The following is a 27,614-nucleotide window of genomic DNA, read 5'->3' on the forward strand; positions in this document are numbered from 1 at the left end:
ATGGGGGTACCTTTATTTGGGGATAGCAAGCCTTTCTACTTCCGGATCTGGAATGGATTAAGTCAGAAACTGCAAGGCAAAAAATCCTGGGATAAACATCTGGATGAAATCTACTTAATCCAGCAGAAAAGGTACAGTGAATTTCAGTCTTCTTGTCTTCCCTTTCTTCTGCTGCTCTCTCCTTGTAGCTGATTCTCACTCTTTTCCCTCAGGCTTTTCTGCCAGTAGATAAACTTTAAACAACCCTGGAGCACTTCTCTCTATCAGATTTCTTCTTTCAAGGTGGAATGCTTCTGGAGTTCCAATCTTATCGGCTTTCACAGGTGGGTTTAGTAGGTCGCAATTGAATTATCTTGAGTGCAGGACTTCAGTCACAAAATAATAATGTATCCTCTTGTCTTTTCTGCTTCATCAGTAAAGCTCACAAAATCCACGAGGGTTTGTTTGTGCTGTTTATTTTTTTATTGAGTATGTGACGTGTGCTGCAGTTGGCTGAAGTGATGGCTTTTTTTTTTTTTCTTCTCAAATATTCTGCTTTCTTTTTCTCTAAAGATTGCCAATATTGTGGCATAGAGCAGACAATGTCATTCCACATTCTGGTGGTCAGTCACTTCCTGGGTCAGACTGCTCTTTCTCACTCCCATGGCCCAGGTGTCAACATGTACAGTGACTCCTCTTGTATGTTACGTTCTCAAGAAGACTGACTGCATCTTCACATGTAAATACTGAATCAAAGCTGTGTGTTACTGCTCTCCAGGCTTACTCCCTTCACACACAGGAATGCAGGAGTATCCATGGAAATCAGCTGAATATGTTTTTTGTTGTTTCTTGTAGTTTCTTCATGCACAAACACTGCAGTACTCAAAGAACACGTTGTTTCCAGTCCCTTGTAATATTTGTTTGTTCTTTTCTTACAAAACTGAACATCTCTGGGGACAAAAAGGTGCATGAGTGGGAGAAAATCTATCATCTGTATGTACATATGTATGTACGTATGCACACACGTATAGAAGTAAGTAGGATAGTACTTTAAGAGGGATGAAAGTACATATCTGTCTTTATAGAAGGACCTTATATATCTATATTATAATTTCTGACGAAATAACAAAAGCACATTCTATTTTACTTTAGAGCAGTGAAATGTAAATACACATAAAATGGAAGGGAACGACAGTATCTCCATAAGAATGTTGAAGTGTTTATCTTTTGGTATGTTTTTGAAAAGCAATACAGGTAACTGGGAAATAAGTTCTCAGCAGGTTCTGTAATATCCAAATGAATTTGTGCAAAAGAAAAGTATAAATATATTAATATTTTTATCATTATAACATTGTCTTTACATTTTTAAGTCATAGAGATATGCAAGGATCCTCTGTCTAACCTCCAGCTTGAAGCTGGTCTATTGCCAGCAATGGATCACTCACATTGCTTTGGCTTAGTCTACCTCAGTCTGGAAAGTCTTGCAGGATATAGATTCCACTTTATGTTTAGGTACCTGTTACAATGTTTTAACTTCCTAGTGAAAATGGGTTTTTTTTGTAATGTTCAACCTGAACCTCCAAAATAATCATTTGATGCTGTAATCCCTTGTTTTACCATCAGCTGTCACCAAGAAGGATTTAGCCCCTTTGTTTTTGTTGCTCCCTTTCACATAGGCTGCTATTAGATTATCATTCGACCTTCTCTTTTCTGGACAATCCTCATTACTCATGTGCTGGAGGCCCATGGTCATCTTGTGTGTTGCTATTGCTAGAGAAAAACAGAAAAAAAGTTAGGCATATAAACCCTTCTTCATAAACTTAAATCACTGTAGTGCAGCTGTCCCCAGATCTAACATTTCTGTGTTTCTTTATGAACTCTATGTAGCAACACAAGTAACACAGACAATATCATTGTCTGTGAAATCAGAGTTGCATGGGGACACAATTATTTATTTTGGTTTAGGTCTGTATGTTTCCCACAGCTTTCAGCTAACGTAAATGACTCTTCTGCTAGGTAATCAGAAGTAACATGATGCCAATATGTGGATATGCTTTTCCTGAAATGGAACAGGACTGTTTCTCCCCCTTATTTCTCTGCTCTTTCCTTTCTTGTCCCCAGAGATGCTCAGAGTTTGAGGAGGAAGAAAATCGACATTTTGCAGGGGACTGGAGTTATTTTATTGCTTTCATATTCCTAATTATGTGCAGATAGAAAAGCACAACAGGAAAACCTTCAGTGGTGACTTGTGTATGGTAAATACTCTTAAAAAACATTTGCTTTTGTGGAAAAAAACTGTTGCAACCCAAGGGTGGTTTCACTTCATCTTGTAATTTTGTTGTATGAAATTTCAGTGTGTTTTGGCTTCATCTTCAGTTCTTCTTAGTGTTAATGGTGCTGGAATACATACAATAATAAACAGGAATTAAATTCTACTATTATCTTATTGAAAGCCAGTGGTAAATATATTTCTATTTAACTAATATGCTATGGCTGCACACAGAAAGTCTGCAAGTTAAGAGCAATGATATTTCCCATCGTAAAACTGGTGATGATAATAACTTAAAGCTATTTCAGTAGTTCTCATCTTCATTGAAATTGCCATTCATTCTCTTTCCTCAAGTGTAATAGTTCTTTGAATCTCGTTGACAGTTGATATCAGCATTATCTACAGTGAGGGATTTCTTTGGCTTAAGCCTGCACTGTATAACATTTCCCACAGGGACATCCATGTTCAGAAAATGTGATTCAATCTCATAATATTAAAGAGGACTTTGAGTTTATCTTGCCTTACTCTGCTGGTTTCTTTCTTTTCAAGACTCATTTTAAAACAGCCTGTAGTTCAGTGTGGAGTCCTGTTCAGTGGTGACGTGTCCTATGTCCTTTCTAGAATTATCTTTGGAAGTAAACTCTGGAATCTACATAGCCTGGAGCATATGAACATAAAATCCCAATATAGGTCATAATCATGGGGAAAAAAAGAGATAAATACTTATGGAAATTCAACCGTGATAGAGGTGAAGAGGAATCACATGCCTGTCACACTCTAAGAGATCTTCCAGAAATTATGAAAGCTATTGCTCTCATAATAATAAGGAATCGTATACAAAATCTCCTTAGCATGTACTTTTAGAAATTCCACCATATGAGAACTGCACTGTTCATAAAAAAAGCCCTAATAAATAGATAAAAGCAAGTGATTATGTGGATCCAGGGAAATTATATTTTTCTTTTTGCTATTGCCTGCTTTTGAAACTTTGAGTATTAAATAATGTATCTTCTGTGTGACTCCTCTTTCACAGCTGCTGCTTAGAGATGAATGATATCACCTGGCCTTCATGGAATGCTCTGAGGCCTAATTATTCTAATGACAATAAAACACTTACTTTGTATGATTAAAAAACCCAAACAAACCAAAACAAAAATCAAAACAAAGAGCTTTTACACATTAATTAACTATATAATAATACATTAGAAGTGCTTGGGGCAATTTGCTTAACTTGCAGAATGCTATGGTTTTTCCAAACATGTCTCGATAAAAACTTTATATGCTCATCAGTTTCTAATTTTATATTTTTTTTTTTGTGGCTCTTTAGTCTCACAGACATAGTAGCAAAGTGCTTTGCTTGACCTGAAAACAAACATGGCGTAAATCAAAAGTAGCTCGGCCTCATGTTATTAAACTGAGTTACTTAAGAGTTGTACAGAGACAGAGAGCCTTCATATCCTAAACAAATCTTTCTCAGGCTAGTAGGGAATGAGACATTTCACTGTTCTGCTGTTCATTTGACTAAACATTACTGAGTTTACAGTGCACAAATTAACATAGGACTGTCCTGTCTCAAAATCCACAGTGCCTGTCAGTCTTAACTGGTTCCTCTGATCCCAAAGGTGACAGTGAAATAAAGATGCCAACTCCCAGTTCCATCTCTTAATTTGTCATAGGTTTCAATAACAGTGCTTCTGAGTAGTTCAGATGCAAAGAACACCCTGTTGGAAACTCTGCTGCTACATGTAAAATGAAGTCAAAGACATCACTGACAGCATTTCTGGTCTTTTCTTATGCTGTTCCACCTTCATCCTAATGGAAGTTTGGAGTCTGACAGTGGAAAACAATCCTCCTTCATTTCACAAGTGTAAAAGTCCTCCAGAACACACATTTTGCCAACGATGTACACACATCTGGCCTGAGTGCCTAAGATGTATCTTAGCCTCATAGATGTAGATATTTGTCTTCTCAAACTTGGCTATAGGTTTCCTTGTGAAGAAGTAAACATGAAATTTATGCTCTGGAAAAAAAACCCCACCCCAAATTAAAAAGTCTTTAGGGAAAACTAATTAGATGCAGGGTGAGGAAAACAACCTAGAATAAAACTGCAGGAAATTTCTATTGAAGATGTTTGGAAGTTTTGATGCAGGATGAGCTTATGCTTCACAGAACAAATTTGTTGTATGAATAACTCAGTGATAATAAATAATAACTAATATCTGCTAAACTGTTAATCCAGGTCTAACATGAGATTATTCTTAGGATGGTCTGAGATGCAGAATTAAAAAGAGTTTAATGATTGATGCAAGGAGATTGCCCTGTTGAAAGTGACAGAGCAAGATTTTTATTGCTTAGTGTGGTGGATAGATAAATATCTGAAGAGATAAGACTTCACTATCAGTTGCTTGTCTAGTAGCACCAGCAATTAGTAGTCTGGTTAATTTATTTCCAGAGAAGCTCTGTTTACTATCAGCTGAAGGGGCTTTGACATACACAAGAAGTTCCAGTTAATTGTTGAATACTGCTGTCTGTCAGTGCTGAAGAAATTTGCTGAACCTGTCCCTGTCTTGACGGTTCAAACCCCAGTTACCTCTCTCCTTTTCATATCATGCTATTACTTCCTAACTGATTCTTTAGCATCTTGCTAGGTGGTTGCATCAATCCTTTTTCTGGCTGGTTAGCTTCTTCTGAGCACTTCTCTGCTCTCCTGAAATCTTGCGCTCATTTACATGTATGTATCAGCAGAAGGAAGGAAGAAAATTAATCTCCTTTGGCAATTTCATGAGAGACTATTGATCATGGATATTCTGAGCAGCACAACAGGGAGAGAAAAGAAAGCTGAAATAATATCCTGGTGATGAATGCATAGGTGAGTTAAAAGAATTTCTTTAGACCCTCAGCAGCTGATGTGGCTATGGCAAGAAAGCATGAAGCTAGCAGATGCCCAACTTAAGCTAGAGCAAACAATAAGAAAATTCTATGCAGTGAATGACTCGAATAGAATCTGAGAAGGGAAGGACAAAGGAGAAGGAGAAGCTCCATTGTATCTCTGGTGAGCTCAGTCTGGAAAAATAGTTTTAGATTGGTTGTTGTCCAGACAGTTCACATACTTAACATATTTCCTTGTTTTAAAAGAATAACCTTATGAATCCCAATTCTTCTTTTTATAACAGAGTTAAGACTTACGGACTTGTCCTTGCATTCTTTATGTCTTCATAAATGTAGCATAAATGAGCAGGGTGGACTCCAAAATAAGTGCTTAAGAAGCTGTAAATCCAAAAGAGTAAATATTGCCCACAGAAAGTGCTTGTGAAAGCCTTAACCATTTTTTTATGTTATTCCCTCAGTCAGAATCTAACCTACATTCTATCTTCTCTTTGTTTCACAATGGATTTTTGGGTGTTCCTGATTTTGTACTCACCTATATTGAAAAACAAGCCACAGCTTCCTGCGCATATAATTGAATCATCTGTTAAAACTGATAGTAATGCATGATCAAGACTTACTAAGTGGTTCAACACAGCTACATTCCTTAGCTCAGTAAGAAGAAGCCAGTAGCACTTTCAGGTGGATACTGTTGTGGTTTTCATTGCCCATCAGATCTACTGGTTAGCTAGGTAGCTGTACTTATCCTAAACTGATCCTATAAGACAACATCAGTACTTCCTAATGTTACAGACCTAGCTTAGCTGGCTAATAAGGAGCTTAGTGTCCCTTGATGACATAGCTGATGAAGAGAATGATCTAGAACAGGAGTTTAACTCTGATGCTCTGAATTATCTTCTCAGAGCATCTTAACCAGTCTCTGCTGCATCATTCTCTGAAAGCCACCTTCTCCATCCAGGGAATAGAGTTGTAAAATGTACAATTAATGCTGTGTTTCATGGGTCAGGAAGAAAATTGGTTAAATATGCAGAACTTCAAGACATTAAAATGTTCTGAAGGTTCTAGATTCCCATGACTTTTAAAATATTGATAAATTTGGCTCACCTAGTACTTGACATTTATATGCCCAGCACATTAATGTATTAAAAAATAGTTTATAATTGCAATGGTATGTTTTAAAGGAGAATAAAATGTTTCCCCAGTTGTGGGACAGAAAATTAAATGAGAGTAAAAGCATATGATAGAAACATGTAAGTCATGGACCTTTGAAGCATCAGAGGCAGTGTGCCATGACATTTATCAATATTTCTGTGTCCTTTAACAGCTTGCTGTTTGGCTTGAAATCTCTACTGCTTTAATCCCAGTTGGAGATTCTCACAATAAGTAGAAAGGTTTGACAATTTTGCCCTACATTTCTGAAACCTGAGGATAGTAGTTATTAGGTGTTTTCCACTTAGCAGGCTTGTAATTTAATTAGTTGTTTACAAGGGCTTTTGAGAATTTTGTGAGAAATGTATGGTGTTTATGTCCTCCCACACTATCTCTTACTCAATCCTTCCTCCTCTCTGAGGTCATTTGAGGGATAAAGGCCTACCCAGTAAAGCATCAACATACTAATTGTAGCAGAGGTTGCAAGCATGCTTTACTTATACTGGATCTTAAAACTTTTACTCAGAGTGCCTCTTTATTTTGTTCTATTTGTCTGATACAAAATGCAATTTCATGTAATTAGCAACTATTGCAACTGATGTGTAAGTAAGCTAGAGAAGCAGCAAGGCTGAGTTTGAACGACACGTAAAAATACCTCAGAATGGCTCCTGTTTTGCTCGGGATGGTTCTGTATATGCTGAATATTTTTATTTCTTCTTTGTTCTTCAGTTATTTTCTAGTTTCTTTTCTAGTAAGTTTGATAAGGAGATGCTGTGGATAACAGGAAACACTCATTTTATGGAATGATAAATGTAATGTTGAGTTATGCTTTAATTACTTGTATCCTGTGCCCATTAGTTTACATGTATTCAAATCATTCCTACTTATCTGTGTAATTCTGGTTGTCTTTGTTTTGATTTATCCCCCAAATTCTCTTAATTGTGTCAGTATTTTTCTGCTATAAAGATATGCAGAACTCACAAATTTCAAGTGGATTAAATCCAGACACAATGACATATCAAATGATAATAATTATTATTTTTCTTCAAGATTATATTGTTCATAGAATTGTAGGATCACAGAATGGTTTGGGTTGGAAGGGACCTTAAAGATCATCCAGTTCCAACCCGCCTGCATGGGCAGGGACACCTCCCACTAGACCAGGTTGCTCAGAGCCCCATCCAACCTGCCCTTGAACACTTCCAGGGATGGGGCTTTCACAACTTCCCTGGGCAACCTGTTCCAGTGTCTCGCCACTATCATGCTAAATAATTTCCTCCTAATGTCTAACCTAACTCTCCCCTCTTCCAGTTTTGATCCATTACATCTTAAAGAATAATTTAAAGGAAGGAATATATATTTCTGTAAGCCTTAGAATTTATGTTGCCTGTTTTCCTATGTTTTTATTGTTAAATTATCCTATACATAATAACCACAAGGTCTGTTAAAACATGTTGTGCAGTCAGCCCATATTCTCTCTCTCTGATACGGGTTTTCTTGTGGCTTACAATTGAGTTATATTAATAAATAATATATTCTAAAGTCAGTATTTTCACTTAGTACAAAACACCTATTGCTTTATATTATATTTACCTATAAACTGTATCTAAAAAATCTTGTAACTAAATAATACTATAATACAAGGAAGAAATTTGGGTCATCACAAGGAGAAAACATTGAATATATCTGTAGGTATATGGCTTTACTATTTTTTTTTCCCCCATGTTTTGGTTGTTTTGGGGTTTTTTGTATGTGTGAGACTATTGGCTCTTGTCCAGTCTATTGGCTCTTCTTAGATTGTAGTAAATTGACAGACTGAGGCTGATAGGAAAATGAAGGCAGGCTGATGTTCTCCTAGTTCTTATCAGCTTGAATTTGTCATTGTTCTACTGTGTTCCTTGGACTTATTCCACGTTACAACTTGACCTGAGCCATGCTAGGTAATTAAGAACAAATTATACATCTCTACTACAAGAAAGCAGACATGAGATAAAAGCACAAAATTTGCTTCTGAACAGAGATCAAAAACTGAACTTACCCTGTTTGAAGCGAGGAATCTTTTTCTTAATCATACTGAAAATTCATGAGAAGTAACCTGTTCCTTTGTGTTTGATGGTCTTTATTCCCTTTAAATCTTTAGCTCCTGAATTTGGGCTACTTATAATTCTTTATTTGTATAAAACCAAAAATGTAAACCCCACCCCAATACACTTTTTATGAATTAAAACCTAAATCTGAAAATATTTGAGGATAACATAATTATTTATAATAAATTAGTAGATTTTGCTCTATTTGTTGTGATTTTTGAGTGGCCAACTCTTTAATTTGAACATTGACAATGCTTATTTGGATGCTAAGCAAGCAGACATTGCAGGTAACTCTTTGTACCCTCCATGGGATCATAGAATCACAGAATGCTTTGGGTTAGAAGGAACCTGGAAAGTCATCTAGCTCCAACCCCCCTGCATTGGCAGGGACATCTCCCATTAGACCAGGTTGCTCAAAGCACATTGATATGAACCTTGACTGGGCCTTCTTTTCTCCAGCTCCTGCTCTCTCTCTCAGCCTTTCCTCATATAAGAGATGCCCCAGTCCCACAGTCATCTTTGTGGCCTTTTACTGAGCTCTCTCTAAGTAGCTCCATATATCTTTTGTACTGAGGATCCTACAACTGACTCTAGGTATGGCCTTACCAGAACTGAGAGGGAGGATCACCTCCCTTGACCTACTGTTTGCATCAAAGCACATTGCTGTAGTGAGTTTGCTGACTGTACTTTCCAAGGATCTAATGAAATAACCCAGATCCTCCTGGAAGATGCAATGACTTTGTCTATAAGCGAACCATTCAGTCTGGAACTTGTTGGATGGCATGTTCTTTCCCTGGATAAGCATACATTTCAGTTCTCAACAATTTCCTTAATTTTTTCAGCAGACAAGAAAAAAATATCATAGCTAAGCTTTCAGTTTTTTCCTCATAACATTGTTTAATGAGGAGCTACATTTCAGAGCTCATTCTTCTAATTACACCATAAGAATTGTTGCTATGACACAAGAGGAATTCTTGTTTGTAGTTTGCCTTTTCCACCCATTAAGGAAGTAATTAAGTTGGTGACCATCTTTTAATTTATTGTCCTGTATAAAAAAGCTACTGACTTTTCCTGACTCCTGAGGTAACTAGTCTACTGGCAGTAAGGGCATCAAATGGCCCATTGTTCACTATCTTCTGTGCTTCAAAATGGGGGCTATATAAACCAGAAACAGTTTGGTTACTATTTTCTCCTATCTTTCCCTCTGCTGCCACCATATGGTTAAGCATCAATAAGTCAAGAGATTATTAACTACCTAGGTTTATAGCACTGCATTTATCTGCTTTTGCCAGGTGTTGTTTATTTATTTATTTATTTATTTTCGGGTGGGGGGCATGTTTTGTTTTTCATTGAAAAATCACCTCAGATGATAAGTGTGTATTACAGATATTTCTGTGAAAATACTGAAGATCCAAACTGCGTCAAGCAAAGGCCATGCTAGCTCTGGAGGGAGGCACCATGTGTTTGACTGCGTTTCTTAGCACCCACTTTTTCTTGACTACAGGATCTGGGAATCCCCACTCCTCCATGCTGCCAAAGAGAACAATCTCCCAGCCATTAGGAAACTACTCACCGATGGAACATGTGATATCTATCAGAGAGGTAACTTAGTTATTTGTGAGAAATGATTTTTTGTGGAAGATAAGAGTCTGCTACAATGAGTAGAGTAGTATTTGCATTAGCAGACTCAAATTTCTTAACTGTATGTCAGCAGCTTTGCAAGAAAGTGAGTTTTCTGATTTGGAGAGCTCATCAGACCCTAAAGGAATGCTGAAGATCTAAGGTTTACAGCTCAAATGAGCTTTTTTTCTAGAGGGGCCAAGGGAGGTGGTTTACTGTAAAAGGTATTCGGTGGAAGGGCTGTGTGTTCTTGTTCATTTCACACCTAAGTCTGCTGTCACTTTAAAACTCCTGAAATCTCTGTTCAGCTTTCAGATTTGATGGAGTGAAGGACAGAAATTATGCAGTTATGTGTCTGTTAACTTGTCAGGTGATGAGGAGACACCTGGCAGTACCCAGGGGAGGAACTAGCACTCCCGTGATTCTCCACCCCAATAAAGCCATTTCTGCTTCTGTCCCATATAGTTGAACATCTAGATGACTCAAGTGCTTCTACTGTTTTTAGGTGCAGTGGGGGAGACTGCCCTTCATGTAGCTGCCTTGTATGATAACGTGGAGGCTGCAGTGATTCTGATGGAAGCAGCTCCTGAGCTTGTCAATGAGAGGATGACATCAGAGCTTTACGAAGGTAACAACTCAGGAAATGAGGATGGGCGGGATTCTCTGCAGCAGGAGAGATGAAGTAATACCTGTGCATTTAGGAAACTGGCTTATATGTTCCTGGTTCAATATATTGCTAAACTGTTGCATAGCAAAACCAACAAACAAATTGCTCCGGACCATATATGGAATGTGGAATTATATTAAATGCAAATACATACATGTGAAAACATGCAAATGCATAATTGACAAACCCTTAACCACAGGTGGGCCTGTTCTCTGTAGTGGGATTGCAAGGTTATGGACAGTTTGCTTTTGGCCCTAGACATGTGTAACAAAGGGGACACCTTACTGATCTCCTCTGAAAGCAGAAATATGGTTCTTTGGTTGACAAAGAATAGGGATTGAAAGCAAATGTGGCCACTGTTTTTGAGTCTACACCCTGAGCCACGTTTTTGAAGAATTATTTTGACTGACTACACAGAAATGTCAGAGTCCTGAAACCACTAAAATAATAATTATGGGATTTTTAACGCTCTAATACCTACTTTGATGGATTAGAGTAAGTCTTCTTTGGAAGCTTGGTCTTGACCTGCCCTTCATGTCCCATGATGGATGAGCTTTCAGTATGCTTCCCAGGAGAGTTTAGCATGTCTTGTTTTCCCCCAGAAAAAAATTCTAGACAGTGCATCATGTGGGTTGTTGGGTTTTTTTGGCAGATTGTAAACTCAGTTTTAATGAATTCCTAAAAAATTTAAATAGAACGGGACCTGTGGAAAATCTGTAGTCCAACCTTCTGCAATCAACAGGGAGAACTTCAAAGCAAAATCCTGTAGCCATGATGGATGCAGTTCCAAAAAAACCTTAGTTTTACTGTGAGTGAAATGTGGATTGCAAGCTACTGATTAGCCTGAAGTTGTTTTCTTGGTAGGCAAAGTTTTATTCCTATGTCTTACAGGGCAGACAGCTCTCCACATTGCAGCTGTGAACCAGAACATCACTTTGGTGAAAGCATTACTCAAGAGAGGGGCCAATGCCTGCACAGCACAGGCCACTGGGCACTTCTTCAGGCGCAGTTCCCAGAACCTTCTCTACTTCGGTACAGTCTTATCCTCTCTCCTTAGTGCTGTGGGAGGGAACCGGCAGAGTGAGGAGGGAATAGAAGGGAAGCTTCCTTTAGTCCTCATCTAAACTGGATAAGCAGAGGCCCCTGTTTCCAAGTGTCATCAGTCACACACCTTTTAACAGACAGCAAGATTCTATCTGAGTACGTTAATACTACAGAAATAGAAATTTATAAATCATACACATTTTATATATTTTCATGTATACAAAATATTTATTACATAAGAATGTAGTGTATTCCTAGCAGCATATACTGCAACTTACTTGTGAATCTTCTTACAAAAATAATCTGGAAAGAATACTTCTTCCTGTTATTGTTGTGTAGGACAGGTCTTTTCTTCCTTTCAGAATAGGATGAGAAGTGGGACAGGAGATTTACATGTTACCTGAAGTAAATATTCCTTTCATAACTTCTGGTTTCATAACGTGTATAGCTTTCTCTCAGAGTGCTTTGACCTCTCCCGTCTCTTAGAGTTTTAATGTTGTTTCTCCATATTCCTTCATTTGCAGGAGAGCATGTTTTATCATTTGCTGCCTGTGTGGGAAATGAGGAAATTGTACAGCTGCTCATTGAAAATGGAGCTGATATTAGAGCTCAAGATTACCTGGGTATGTGCTGTGGGACCTAGGGAATTGCATACAATGGATCAGGACACTTCAAATAAAATTCTGTCATTTGTGCATGCACATTCTTTTTCTCTTACTACAAAAAGCTGTGGGATGAGGAAAATGAAAGCCATCATTAACGTGGTCAGTCAATTGCCAGTATTTAGACAGGGCTGAGCTATTCTCTGTACTTTATTTGGTCTGCTTCCTTTATAGGTAACACTGTTCTTCACATCCTGGTTCTCCAACCTAATAAGACATTTGCTTGTCACATGTACAACCTGATACTTTCCTACGACAGGAACAAAGAGGGACCAGGATCACTTGAATTGATTCCTAACAATGAGGGGCTTACTCCATTCAAACTGGCTGGAGTTGAGGGCAACACTGTGGTGAGTTTAAGTGACACCGTTGCCTTTCTACAAGAGACAATATTCAGAAATGGAGAACTTGAAATATCCAGACCAAGCGGGTTTGTGCATGTTTCTTAGTGGGCAGAAGCTACATAACAAGTCCCTTTTGTATTGTTTTTTTTTTTTCCAGAAGTCTCATGTAGGACCAGAAAACCTGTATAGAAAATTTCTTTATCCTAATGAAAGAAATGAGTGCTTAAAGAATAGATATTTTGACTCAATATTTGAAGCAGTTGAGCTAAGCAGGTATTAACAGAAAGATCCACACCAAGTAATTTTTTAAAGGTCTGACTCAAATTATTGTCTTTGTTGTCTAGATTTCATTATTCTAAATGGGAGTCACAGGAAACATTTTCAGGTATCCACAGACATTTATTCATAGTCAAGAACTCAATATTTAATGTATACTCTCATCTTTCTCTTTAACAAAAAGACAAAGATGGTTAGTGTTTCTTCTGTAGAAGAAGACCTCTTTCCTGATAACTTGTAGAAGGGTATAGAAAAATATTTTTTTTCTAACCAATATACAATTCCATACGAAATCTAATGACAAGATGTACAACTCTGTGAAGTAACTTCAGCAGTTTGATCAGAATAGAAATCACTTATCCTTTACGTCAAACATGAGCTAGTAATCAAATGGGAATCAGAAAAAGTTCCTTCACTTAGTTGTTTCTGAGAGATACAAGAACCACAACTACTAGGGTTGAGAAAAATACTTTGTAATTAAGGGTTTTTAAGAGCTTCTTTTTTTTTTTTTTTCATCGCAAGTACAGTATATACTGGAAAGTTCTGATATCCCCTGCCCCCTTGTTTTCTCCTCAGATGTTTCAATACTTCATGCAGAAGCGGAAACACAATCTCTGGTCCTTTGGCCCTTTGACCACTGTGCTCTATGATCTCACAGAGATTGACTCCTGGGCTGAAGATCAGTCCTTCCTTGAACTCATTGTCTCAACAAAGAAGAGAGAGGTACTGTGGGCATCACATGCTTTCTGTGTGCAGACCATGGTAATTATGAAAGGGGATGAATGATGAGTTTGAAGATTCAAGCACTTTTATATTATCCATAAAGCAAGTAGAGGGAATACATTAAATGTAGCACCTTCATAATGATCTGGCTACACTTGGTATGCTCTACACAGTTTCTCCTGCTGAGTGAAAGTTGCAACTGATTGAAAGAACTTAGTATGAGCAAGCTACAGGAAATTACTTTGTGTGCTTCAGTAAAGGATTCTCTCTCTTTAGCCAGGCTCAAAGATAGTAGTAAAAAGTAGCTGTAGAGTAACTCTTGCAAGCTGCTAGATATTAATTAAATTTCACAATATCCCTGTCAGACAACTATATTCAGAAATCCTAAACTGGAATGCATTTTAAAATTACTCATTATTATCTTTCTCTTCATTTAATGACATTGCTTGTCCAGGTTATGACTCAAAGTAGGTGGATTATCTCTACTGTATGCTCTAAAACATGTAAAGGGATCACTAAGATAAAAATAACGTAGTGCAATGGCAAGCTTAGACAGATCTGCTGATTACTTTTCAGGTACCCTACCCTGTAAGTTGTAATCACCTTAAATAATCCTAATAGAATAGGAAATTAATCAGAAGATACTTTAATTAGCACACTCTACCCATCCTGTATTATTTCCATCTATCAAAATTTTATGCAAACTTCTCTAACAGAACTTTCAGCTACTAGAAGGATTTGCACAACATGGAGGAAGTCTGTAAAACTCTCATTCACTTTTATTTAAAATCCTCTTAATTTCTCTGTGTGGCAGTAAGTGTGGAAGTTCAGGGGAGAGTAGTCTATGTAAGAAAAAAACACAGAATAACCTTAGAAACTGTCTCAGTCTTTCCCCAAAACATATAGGGCATGGACATCCAAGATGTCTAGTTTCAGAGGGTAAGGTGTCCCCAAATACCATGAGATATAATGGTGTGTTTCTTTTTCAAAACACTCTTAAATATGATTAATTGCACTATTTGCATGCATAAATAGTAATTGTTTTTGTATTTGATATACGTTTGGTCCAAAATGTTTGCTGTCTCCTCTAGAGGAATGCAGTGTGTCACCCCATCCTGTCATACCCTCACAGCCCAGTATTGGACTAAAGTATCATAGGCCCCAGTCAGAAGCAGCTTCCTCTTGTATTAAGGGAAATGCATACTCAGATAGGTACTAAGATATATTTGCTGACCCTTAAGTGGATAAAAAGTGGCAAAAGTCCAAGAGAACTAAGCTACAGGAAGATTATAGTAAGCTTTTAAACTTTTATTATCCTTTTGAAAATTAAATTTACTCTCCTCTGCAAAGAATTCTGGAATACTGACTTCTGCACAAAACAGAACACTAAAGGCTATCTAGGTAGATTAATTCTCTCTCACTTCCTTTTGATCATTTAGGATATTTCTTAGGCAATTCAAGAATCATGTCCTTTTACTGAAACATACACACTCCTTGCACTCCACATGATCTGTCTTTGGCTGACTTAGAGGAAACAGGGCAATGTAGAAATAGAAGTAAAACATCTAGAGTGCAATAAGTTTTCCTTTAAAGTAAATCACTCATATCACTTGGACTTACATCTTCTTTCTTATTGCAGTGGTCCCCTAAACATTACAATAAGAAGTAGATCTAAAAGAATTTATTAAATTGTGTGGGTCAAATTCATGAGCAAGATGTAAAGTGTGCCCTGTTTGTCCTACTTAAGCTCTAAGCGTCAGTCTTCTAGCAGAAGCTGAAGGCTTGTTATAGATTATTCAATTAATTATCTCCTAGATATTAATGCAGAAACTTTAAATGTGATATTTTTACACGAGCTACAGAGCCTTAGGCAAGTGCTAATCTCATTTGGAAAAATGTTCCAATTTTGTTATCCTAAGTCATTTGCTACAAAAGGCATGTATTGCTGCACTAACAGAAATATTCTGTCATCCTCACTTCTATGTCCACACACACACAAACATTTCAAAGGTTTTCAGATAAAATTTAGTTCTTAGCCTTTGTTTTATCCAAAATACCACCAGAACTCAGGATAATTTCCAGTCAATTATATGTCTGCTTTTGCTTCCCTTTTACAGAAAGGTGTTGTTGACAGTTTGGTACTTGGGAACCTCAAAAAGAATTCTTGGAAAAGTAGCATATTGCTCATGTGAATTCTGCATTTGTCCTGTGAGAACAGCCAGAGAAATTCTTCCCTTTTTTTTGGTAAAGAAACTGTAAATGAATAACACTGACTGTCTTAAAGTAGCTGAATCTGATTGCTTTTGACTGTCTCTGTAGTAAATTGAGCCCCTTGACCTACAAAGCAAGCTCTGATCCTACATAAACATGACAGCCATAGTCCCGTTTCTAGGCTTTCAGTATGTACATCAATAGAAATCCCACTTCTCACATAGGGGAGACAGACAAAGGACTACAGGCTCACTCTTCAACTCTAGAAAATCATTACAATTATAACTTCAGTTCAGCTATACTGACTTCTTCCAGATTGAGAACAGACCCTAAACAGTTATAATGAGATGACAGAAAATCACAAAAAGACTCCATGCTGATTATCTGGACTTGCAGGTGCCTATAAAACAAAATGTCTGTGTTTTACTTTCACTTTAACAGAATATAGCTTACAACTGAATGAAAAATATCATTAAAAAAAAAAAATAAAATTTCAAGGTGTTCCATTTGACGATTCCAAAGTAGAGAATGAGCTCTTCAGCTACTGCAGATCTTGGAGGCCATGATAACCTGAGTCAGTATCATCTGTCAACTTTGAAAATATCATTTGTCACTTCTGTGGAACACAGTTCCTTGCAGTGGAACTCTGTAGTTTATGACCACTAGGGAAATCACCACTAGGCCAATTTCTTTTCAAAAGAGCTCAGTATGAAAAGACCCTAATATTCCATTTTGTTAATATCAGCATAGTGTTCTTACCACTACAGCTTTGAATATATCCCAATAGTGCATTAAATACTAAAATTAACTTATTTCCCACGTGGTTCATTCTTTCCTCATGGACTAGTTTACTAAGCAGAGCATCTAGTTTTGGATGGGCTTGAGTGTGATTACTTTTTTGCACACCATTTTTTGTGTTCATATTGGAAAAACTAAGCTACTAAAGAAGTGCACTTGGGCTAGATTAATCCCATCTAGTATTTGTCACTGAGTTGTTTAATTAAGGAATATGGATTCCCTAAGTTTACATGTGGCTGATAGAGAAGTGTAAGTAACTCAGTATTTCCAGAAAGAAATTTAGATCTTAGGTGAACTTAATGGCAGTCTGTGAGACCCTGTTGCCTGCAAGGAGAAAAATCTTAGGACAAGCACATCACTAATGAAGATAACTCCTTTTTGGTGCCTAAAGTTATGTGATAGGGTTGCTTGTAGTATTGATACTCTAAGGACACAGATGAGGCAAAGTTTGTAGGAAAAAGTAATGGCATTTTTTAGACAGTTCGTGTAGCACCATTTCATCTAGTCCTAGGAAAACAGTTAAAAAGAGTGGAGTGACATTGATCTTTCCAAGTTTTACAGTTTTCATCCCAGCAGCAAAACTCAGAGACATGAATTAGCAATGTTCAATGTCTTCTAGATATATTTGACCTGCTACAATGACATTCTAAACAGAAGGGCCAAAACTTTGAACAAAATATCTAAAGGAAGGAGACTGAAGGAATCTGGTTTTTTTTTCACATTATATCTCACTGGTTATACCTCAGTTTTCATCATCATAGCTGATTAGTGAAAACTATTGAAAATCCAGTCCTTCAACAGGCTGCATTTAACCAGAAATAAAGGAACTTTGGAGGTCTTTCCAAAATTGTCTGCTTACTTGTCTGTTAAATCAAGGTAATATCTGTGTTGGTTTTTCAGAGAGCTAATGATCTAAAGGACCTTTTGATATGTTTCCTAGAGATTAAGAGTTTCCACAAAGGGTACAAAAGTTGATAGACATAGCTGTTCCAACCAATGTTAACTTACATGTGTAATTGTGGAACTCCAATTCAAAGAAAAAAAACCTGAGTGAGTTTCACCAGGTTGTGCAGAAACTTATTTCTGTACCCAAAAATGGAAACCATATTTTTTTTTTTTGACTCTGTGTTAAAATAATGATGTCTATTTTGTGCAGACACTATCCATCTGCTGTAAAGTGCACTGTGCTGTCTTGCTTAACACAAAATATTCTTCAAAATTTATTCCAGTAAAAGACAATTTGTGAATTGAAGTAGTTTTGCATGTATTTGAATCACTACTGTTCATAGGTTTTGTAAACTTTCTGATACAGTAAAATTAGCCCACCTCTAATATGCGTTAATAATTATAATAACAACAATAATAGCAAAATACTAATAACTGTTTTTATTTTCTGTAACATATTATCATATATTTGCAATTGTGGACCTCGATCATGTCTCAAGTGTTTATATGTGTTGACACCTACACAGACAACAAACTTATTCCAGTATCTAACATGCTTCTCTTACACTTCCCACTGGTACTCAAAAGCTGTTCTCTGCAGGATATATTTTCTGGTTTTTTTCAAGGTTCTTTACTGGCAAACTGAGCAAATCCAAACCCACTTAAACATCCCTCTTTGCAAAATATATTCAGTTTTCTAATACTGAATAGAGTAGGTAAGAATGGTTTGTTAACATTCTCCCAGGAAACTGATTGAATGATCCTTGTAAACAAATGTTCTTATGGCCATTAATTTCTTCTGCCTTTCTCAGGCACGCCAGATCTTGGACCTAACACCTGTGAAGGAGCTGGTGAGCCTGAAGTGGAATATGTATGGTCGTCCCTATTTCTGTTTCCTGGCTTTATTCTATGTGCTCTACATGGTGTGCTTCACTATGTGCTGCGTCTACCGACCACTGAAACCCCGAACAGGCAACAAAACAAGCAGCAGAGACAATACAATCTATGTCCAGAAAATGCTGCAGGTAATGTGTCTGTAGGAGTCAGAGCCCTATAGGCAGCATTGGACAAATCTATTCTAGGCTACTTAATTGGAAAGTCCAAGTCTTTCCCGGTTGCCAGCAATTGTAGCTGTCCTCCTCTCTTTCCACCAGCTGTGGAACTCTGTCAAGTGAGGAAGATTGGGTATGCCTTGTTCTCTGTTGCTGGGTCTGGGCTGGTTCCTGTGGCCTTGTCAGGCCTAGACATGTTTATTACACTAACAGTGAGCCTTCTATTTCCCCATGCTCTTTTTAAATTTCCTTTCACTCCTTTTTTTTTTTTTTTCCACCCCAGGAATCATATATTACATATGAGGATGAGCTGAGGCTGGTGGGAGAGCTGATCACAGTCATTGGAGCTATAGTAATTTTGATCCTTGAGGTAAGAGAAACTGTGAGCTATATAATCCTGAGTTTAACCAAGACGGATTTTACTTACTAGACAAATGTAAGTTTGTGCTCCCAACTTAATAGGGGTTATTTTTTTAGTCTAAGTTATCTGATATGTACCTATGGCAACAGACACTGTCAACAGTGTCTGTTAGATGAAGCACAGACTGTAACAATGTACTAGTAAGACTCCAGGTGTGGAAGAAGCAATTAGAACTGACTGCACTCTCAAATACTATCTGCAGGGTAATGCCACAGTTCCCGTTAGCACCATCTGTGGTTCCAGCTGAATCCCAGCTGTTGCATGAGATTCTTAGAGATTCTCCACCCAGTACTCTAAAATACTCGTGTGTTCAGGGGTGTTGGGTGAAGTGATTTCTGGACACACACAGAAAATTCGTATTTAATTGTAGACCTGTGACTTTATGGACCTATCAATGGAGCCTTACTCAACCAGAGTTCTGACGTGGACATGTTTAGGTGTTCTCTTTACCATGGGAAAATTTTTAAAATTAAAACAAGTACATGCTCCACTTCATTTGTATTGTGGTATGAAATATAAGACTGAAACTTCTCTATGAGAAAGCTCAAATGATGATGCCGGGGAGAACTGAAATAAAACAGGGCTTGTAAACAGCTTTTTGTCTGCCCATACTTGTTCCAGAAGAACAGGTCCTTCTTCCTGTATTTCATCAGAACTCTGGGGCTACACTACAACTAACACAGCGAGAATTATAACAGACTCCTTTGATTCCCCAAGAGGGTCTTTTTTGTCTTCTGTGCTGACGCTTAGCTGTTTGTCTGGTCTCTTCTCAGTAATCTATACAAACTTCAGGCTCACAGCTCTGTGCTGCAACACTTCTCTGCCACATGCCAAAGTCTGTCAATCTGCCCAGCTGTTCTTAGATTTTCCAGCAGTCTCTGTTGCATCCTGAGATGGACCCAGCTGACTCAATCATTCTGTTTTTAAAGTACTGCAGAAATCATGTAGAAGTTATGATGAATCAGGAAAAAAAGCAAATGCAGCTGGCCCGTAGATCCTGTGAATATCTGCAGTTACCATGATGTTTAACAGTATATTGGAATCCATCTAAGTCCTAAAGTCAGTCTCTCTTAGATCCCAGATATCCTGAGAGTTGGAGCAGCAAAATACTTCGGACAAACCATCCTAGGAGGGCCTTTCCACATAATTGTGTAAGTACACCACTTTTTAAGTCTAATAAATGTATTGCCTCTAATTTTGCCCACTGCTGTCTTTTGCCAAAACAGTGACTTTATAAATTTTTTTAGAGTATTCCTTTTCTTGATTTATTTCTCTTACTGGCTCAACTGGTGTGTAGAAAGCCAGGTGAGTGGACAGGTAGAGTTGACAGTGCTGAGAAGTCTCTGCTTATGGAGGTAGTGGCTATATGTGCCTGTCTTGGAGTTTTTGAAAATAAAACAAAAAGGAAGGTAAGATTCCTTTACTGAACCTTTTTTCACTGTCTCTTCCTCTTCCTTTGCAGCATCACATATGCTTGCATGATTCTAGTAACCATGGTGATGCGTCTCACCAGCACAACTGGTGAGGTGGTGCCCATGTCCTTTGCCCTGGTGCTAGGATGGTGCAATGTCATGTACTTCGCACGAGGCTTCCAGATGCTTGGACCCTTTACCATCATGATCCAGAAGGTATAAGACACAACCGTTATAGGCTTGTTGCACAAATCCTGATGCATATCTGCAGATGGGGGGAACAAGTGATGGCAAGTAGTGTTCTCTTCAATTACTCCAGTTGCAAGGAATGATGAGGGAACAGGAAGGGTCATCAGATCATATCTAGCTCCAAGGCTGATGGCACCAGTAGGATTTTGGATTTTTTGATCATGGGTCATTTTACATGACACCAGGCCTGCTGGCGACAGACAGGCTACACCTGTCTCAAAGGGGTAAAAGGATTTTAGCACAGGAGTTAGCAGGGCTCATTGATAGAGCTTTAAATGAGATTTTAAGGGTGAAAGGCATAATGGCAGGGTCAGCAGAGATAAGCCTAGGGGAGTCATGCCAATTTTTTTGAGACACTGTGCTAGCAAGGTCTGTGTTCTGCTGTCTCAGTAGTGGTAGGAAATTGAGAGATATGCTAGGGTTATTTATGGGATGGAAACCATGCTAGCACCTGACAATGATCAGGTAGGAATTAGGTCTTGTTCCCTCAGAAACATGATGGAATCAAGAGCCCAACTGAAATGCATCTACACCAATGCACACAGAATGGGCAGCAGGAGGAGATGGAAGCCATTGTGCAGCTGGCAAACTACAATTTGATTGCCTTCATGGAACCATGGTGGGATGACACACAGCTGTAGTGCTGTAATAGATGGCTACAAACTCTTCAGAAGAAAGAGGCAAGGAAGGAGAGGCAGTGGGGTGTATATTAAGGAGTGTTTTTATTGCCTAGATCTTAATGGTGGTGACAATCAGGTTGAGTGTGTATTCTTAAAAATCAGGGGGAAGGCCAATCAGGCAGATATCATGGTGGGAGTCTGTTACAGACCACCCAGCCTGGATGATATGGCAGACAAAATATTCTATAAGCAACTGGAAGAAGTCTCACAATTGTTTGCCGTTGTTCTCGTGGGAGACTTCAACTTACCAGATGTTTACTGGAAAAAGAATATAGAAGAGAGGAAACAGTCTAGGAGGTTCCTGGATTATGTGGAAGATAACTTTCTAATACAGCTGGTGAGTGAACCCATTAGGGAATGCTCCCTGCTGGACCTACTGCTTGTGAACAGAGAAAGACTTGTTGGTGATATGATGGTTGGAAACCATTTTGGGCATAGTGATAATGAAATGATAGAGAGAGAAATTGAAAAATTCTTGGAATAGTAAGGAGGGGGGTCAGCAGAACTGCTACCTTGGACTTCAGAGGGCAGACTTTGGCCAGTTTAGGAGACTGGTTGACAGAGTTCCTTAGGAGGCAGTTCTGAAGGGCAAAGGAGTCCAGGAAGGCCAGATATTCTTTAAGAAAGAAATCTTAAAGGCCATAAAGGATCTTAAAAGAGAGATGAGCCAGAGGAGAAACAGACCAACTTGGCTGAACAGAGACCTTTGGTTGAAACTCAGGGAAAACCAGTAAGTTTATGGCCTTTGGAAGAAGCGTAAGGCAACTCAGGGGGACTGCAAAGATGTTGTCAGGCTATGCAGGGAGAAAATAAGAAGGGCCAATGCCCAATTATAACTTAATGTGACTACTAGTTGTTCTCATGGTACCCAGTCACCCTGAGCTGGGAGAAAGGGATGGGGAGCAGAGTAAAGCCCCCATAATCCAAGGGGAAATTTTTAGCCATACCACATCAACACACACAAATCTATGGTATCCATCCAAGGGTACTGAAGGAGCTGGCAGAAGTGCTCACCAAGCCAATTTCTTTCATTTATCAGCAGTCTTGGCTAACCAAGAAGGTCCAGCTGACTAGAGTTTAGGAAATATAACACACATCTATAAGAAGGGCCAGAAGGAAGATCCAGGCAACTACAGGCCTATCAACCTGACTTCAGTTCCAGGGAAGGTTATGGAGCAGATTATCTTGAGTTCCATCATGAGGCATATATAGGACAACCAGGTGATCAGGCCCAGTCAGCATGGGTTTATGAAAAGCAGGTCTTGCTTGACTAACCTCATTGTCTATGACAGGATGACCTGCCTCATGGATGAGGGATAGGCTATGGATGTTATCTATCTAGACTTTAGTAAAGACTTTGACACAGTTTCCCTCAGCATTCTCCTGGATAAAATGGCTTCTCATGGCTTGGATGGGTGTACTCTTTTCTTGGCAAAGAACTACTTGGATAGCTGGGCTCAAAGAGTTGTGGTGAATGGAGTTAAATCCAGCTGGTGGCCAGTCATAAGTGGTGTTCTCCAGGGCTCAGTGCTGGCACCAGTTATGTTTCATATTTTTATCCATTATCTGGACAAGGAGATTGAGTGTACCAGCACTAAGTTTGCAGATGACACCAATTTGGGCAGGAATGTTGATCTGTCTGAGGGTAGGAACGTTCTGCAGAGGGACCTGGAGAAGCTGGTTCAGTGGTCTGAGGCCAACTGTATAACCTTTAAGGAGGCCAAGTGTCAGGTCTTGCACTTGAGTCACAACAACCCCATGCAACACCACAGGCTTGGGGCAGAGTGGCTGGAAAGCTGCCTAGTAGAAAAGGACCTGGGGCTGTTGGTTGACAGCTGGTCAATATGAGCCAGCAGTGTGCCCAAGTGGCCAAGAAGGCAAATGGCATTCTGGTCTGCATCAGGAATAGCGTGGCCAGCAGGAATAGGGAAGTGATTGTCACCCTGTGCTCAGCACTGGTGAGGTCACACCTCGAATGCTGTCTTCAGTTTTGGACTATGTTCATAAGGACATCAAGGTGCTGGAGCAAGTCAAAAGAATGGCAACAAAGCTGGTGAAGTGTGTAGAGCACAAGGAGTGGCTGAGGGAACTGGGGTTGTTTAGAGGTAATTTTTCTGCAGAAAAGGAGTCTCAGGCTTATTGCTCTCTTCAACTACCGGAAAGGAGGTTGTAATGAGATGGGTGTTGATCTCTTCTCCCAAGAAACAAACAATAGAATGAGGAAATGGCCTCAGGTTGCACCAGAGGAGGTTTAGAATGAATATTAGGAAAAATTTCTTTACTGAAAGGGTGGTCGGGCACTGGAGCAGGCTGCCAGGGAAGCAGTTGAATAAAAAATCGTGAAGGTATTTAAAAGATGTGTAGATGTGGTGCTTAGGGACACAGTTTAGTGGTGGACTTGTCAGGATGCTAGGTTAACGGCTGGATTTGGTGATCTTATGTGGCAGTTCCCACCAAAATGATTCTGTGATTCTGTTTCTATAACTGAAAGAATACTTTTTTCCCCTCAGGACTAGCATTAATGGCAAATGGACAAGTTCCTGTCTGCAGAGAGAGTTTCAGACTTCTGTGTTCTCTCTTTAGTGTAGAAGTTTCCTGTAGTCCACTCATGGTCTTAGTATCTGGAAAAATAGTTTATATAGGGTTGCAATGTGACTTGGAGGGACAGTTGGGCCTTATTGTGACTCTGTTTTTACAGATGATATTTGGAGATCTTATGCGCTTTTGCTGGCTCATGGCTGTGGTGATACTAGGCTTTGCATCAGGTGAGTCCACAAAAGGAAAACAGTAATGTTGTATCCTTGCCAACTTCTCTAGTATTAATTAAGTGCTTGGGTCTTTATTTATTTTCAGGTTGCCCTCTGAACTAGCTGGCAAAGGTGGTGATGATGTACAGCTTCTAGTACTTTTGAGCATGGTCACTTTCTCAGTTCTGATTTCTGTTTTTAGGAGTTTGGTTTTCAGTTCTTGCTCTTTCCAGGGTAACAGAAATTAGGATAATCCAGATCATTCCACATATATGTAAGTCAAGGCTTTAAAACATACTGAATTTATGCTATTTGTCTTTGGAAGATGAGATTAACACAGATGGCTTTATTAGATCCTTGAAGGAGAAAATATCACTATTTTGAGAACAAATTAATAATCAAAGTAATTCTGAGTAATTTTATAACGGAGACCAGTGGTTCTAGTCAGGTATTTGTCCTTGTTATGCTGTGTACTGCACATAGAAACACATGCAGCTTCTTCCCAGACCGCTTTGTATCATCAATATCTTTTATAGGACCCTGTTGTTGCTCTTGCAATGTGATTCCTGTTGTTAACCTATCTTGCTCTTTTTCCCTGTTGGTCTCCTCTAGCTTTTTACATCGTCTTCCAGACAGAGAACCCAGAAAACCTTGGGCAGTTCTATAACTATCCCATGTCCTTGTTCACCACCTTTGAGTTGTTCCTCACTATCATTGATGGCCCTGCAAACTATGACGTGGACCTGCCCTTTATGTACAGCGTGGTATACTTTGCCTTCGCCATCATTGCCACCCTCCTTATGCTCAACCTGTTAATTGCCATGATGGGTGACACCCACTGGAGAGTGGCCCATGAGCGGGATGAACTCTGGAGAGCCCAGGTAATTTAGTTTAAGTAATAAAAGACTTGCTTTAAATAAAGGAGGGGTAAAGTTGGCAGGGGAAAATGTGCTAGACAGTACAATTACTTACTCTACCGTCTGTGCTCTGCTTCATTTTTCTCAGGGGCTAATATCATAAGCCATGTCCTCTTAATTCTGTTTTACAGCTTCTGTACCCCAACTATCACATTTCTTTCATCCTTTCTATGAGTCTGAAGTGTCTTAAGTGCAAGACTACTCTTCTGCACATCTTTCAATTTGAAAAAGTTTTCCAGTGTACCTTTGCTATGTGGGTATTCCTAACTTGTTCAAATAGCAGCTAGAAGCCCATTTGACCTTTCTTGTTCCTTTTGTGACTCCCCAGCTTACACATGAAATCTCCTGTTAAATAGAACTGAAGTTGCATCTTTGTTCTTTTTCTTTTTTTTTTTTTTTTCCCTGTGTAACTGAGAGTTAAATTATAATTATGGGGATTGACTGAGGGGAGAAAGAATTCAAAGTAATGATTACAAGTAGCTCAGTAACATCTTTAGACTGATGAAGAGGAGTTGGCCTGACTCTCTTGCTTAAAAAGCAAAAAAAAAATTAAACCAGATCAGTCATATATCTGCTCTACAGAAAATCCATTTCCTTGTATTTTTCTGTGGGAAAACAGTAAGTCAAATGATTAAATGTGTGGCCACATTGGTAAATTCTGATGATAGTTAATGAGGATATAAATACTATCCTCTTCTCTAGCTTGCAATTTTTTTACCCTTCTTGTTGCCATCAGGTATAATAGGAAAGAAGCTCCACAGTGTTTTAAGAGCACCATCACTTCTTCAAAACATGGCACAGTTAGGACTAAAATAATGAATTGCCCTATAATAGAGTGTTAACGCTATAATTTTTCTTTATTCCACATGGAGCTGTAATGAAGTACAGCAACGTGTTAGTACTCATGAAACTGGTAATTTTGAAAAAGAGTCTTATTTTTTTTCTAATTTGTCCGAGTTATTTTTTTCTTCTCTAGGTTGTTGCTACTACTGTCATGCTGGAGCGGAAACTGCCGCGATGTCTCTGGCCTCGCTCTGGAATCTGTGGGCGGGAGTACGGGCTGGGGGACCGGTGGTATCTCAGGTGAGCTCTCTTCCAGTGTGTGCATCTGTAAGGATGCTAGAAGAATAATCTAATCTATGGATATTAATAAAGAGTCTTTCCAGTGGCCTGGGGAGGAGTGTTTGGAGTCCTTCCCTTCCAGAACATGGACTTCAATCTGTTTTTCTGTCTGCGCTTAATAGAAAACCGCTTTTCTCCTCAGAAAGCTCAGCTGTGCAATTTCTGGTGAAATCAGCTGGTGGGTTTTTATCAACTAGTTACAGGAGACAGACCCCAGAAATTGCCTGGGTTATAAGGAATTTTTCTTTCAAACTACTTATAAAATGTATCATGAAAGTTCACTTCTGTGCTTGGTTGACTGTCCCTATTCATTAGAAGAAATGGCAGAGGCAGAATCAATTAGGCATTCAGCAGCAATGGACTGCACAAGAATTATTAAAAAACCTAACAGGAATAATCAAAGGCAAGATTTCTTTCTCATGTTGACCTAGTAACTCTGTTATACTTTGCAATGACTGCATCAGATGACAAAATCTTAGGTCTGGGATTTCGTTTTAGGCGAAATAACAATAATCTGTAGCCAAGATGGCACTAGATTCCTCATTATTTATGATTTTAATCAACATTCATACAAGGGTGATAAAAGATTAAACTTTATTTGGGCATGTAGTTTTTTTAACTGCATCATCTTTTGCTGATAAAGCCAGAAGGGGGAGTCGTGGCTGTATGAAATAGCACTTTCTGCACTTTTTAGCAGAGAAATGGACCTTGTGGATCTTCAGGTTTGGTGGGCAGAACAAGCATTTCCAATGCAAGTGGTACCAATGCAGAACCTTCAGTCCAAGGTGCAAAATATAACTTTGAAAGAGCAATATCCCAGCAACAGTTCTTCACTGGATGCTATGAGAAAAGAGTGTGATCTAGCTCTAGCAGATAAGGGTACTGATGTCAATGACAGGGGTGAAGGCCTAGCAGCTGCTAGCACCATGCCTATAATCAGTTTCCTGATTCTGTACAGATTTTCTGGAATGTCTGTAGGTGTATTTTTGGGAGGGACTTGCTTCTTGGGGCTGATCAATTTTGTTGATAAACTGGCATGTTTTTACTTCATTCAGCTTATGTTTTTTAATCCTCTTACAGAGTTGAAGACAGGATTGATCCCAACAAACACAAGATGATGCGGTACACCGAAGCGTTTAAGATTCAGGATAGGGATAACTGTGAAAAAGGTTTGGAAAAGCTGGAAATCAATAGGGATGTCCTGTACAAGAAGGAACTTTCTCCTCTGTCACTGTCACGGAACACATCCAAGGCTAGTTCTCATCGTGGCTGGGAGATTCTGAGGCGCAACACTTTCAGTCAACTTCGTGGAGAAGTCAGTCATGCCATGGAAGAGGAGGTCTATGATGTTTAA

General features: G+C 38.8%; 1 protein-coding gene across 1 annotated transcript; it reads left to right on the forward strand.

Annotated features, from left to right (window-relative positions):
- LOC127395965 (transient receptor potential cation channel subfamily V member 6-like) lies at positions 1–27,614 on the forward strand. Its single transcript, XM_051643477.1, has 15 exons — positions 1–131; positions 9,875–9,972; positions 10,496–10,618; positions 11,549–11,689; positions 12,226–12,324; positions 12,538–12,713; positions 13,560–13,706; positions 18,473–18,685; positions 18,996–19,082; positions 20,208–20,284; positions 20,596–20,761; positions 24,173–24,239; positions 24,834–25,102; positions 26,115–26,221; positions 27,341–27,614. Exons 1-15 carry the CDS (start codon positions 1–3, stop codon positions 27,612–27,614), a joined length of 2,175 nt encoding a protein of 724 aa, XP_051499437.1.

Source organism: Apus apus, chromosome 1, assembly GCF_020740795.1.
Source record: "Apus apus isolate bApuApu2 chromosome 1, bApuApu2.pri.cur, whole genome shotgun sequence".
Taxonomy (NCBI): domain Eukaryota; kingdom Metazoa; phylum Chordata; class Aves; order Apodiformes; family Apodidae; genus Apus; species Apus apus.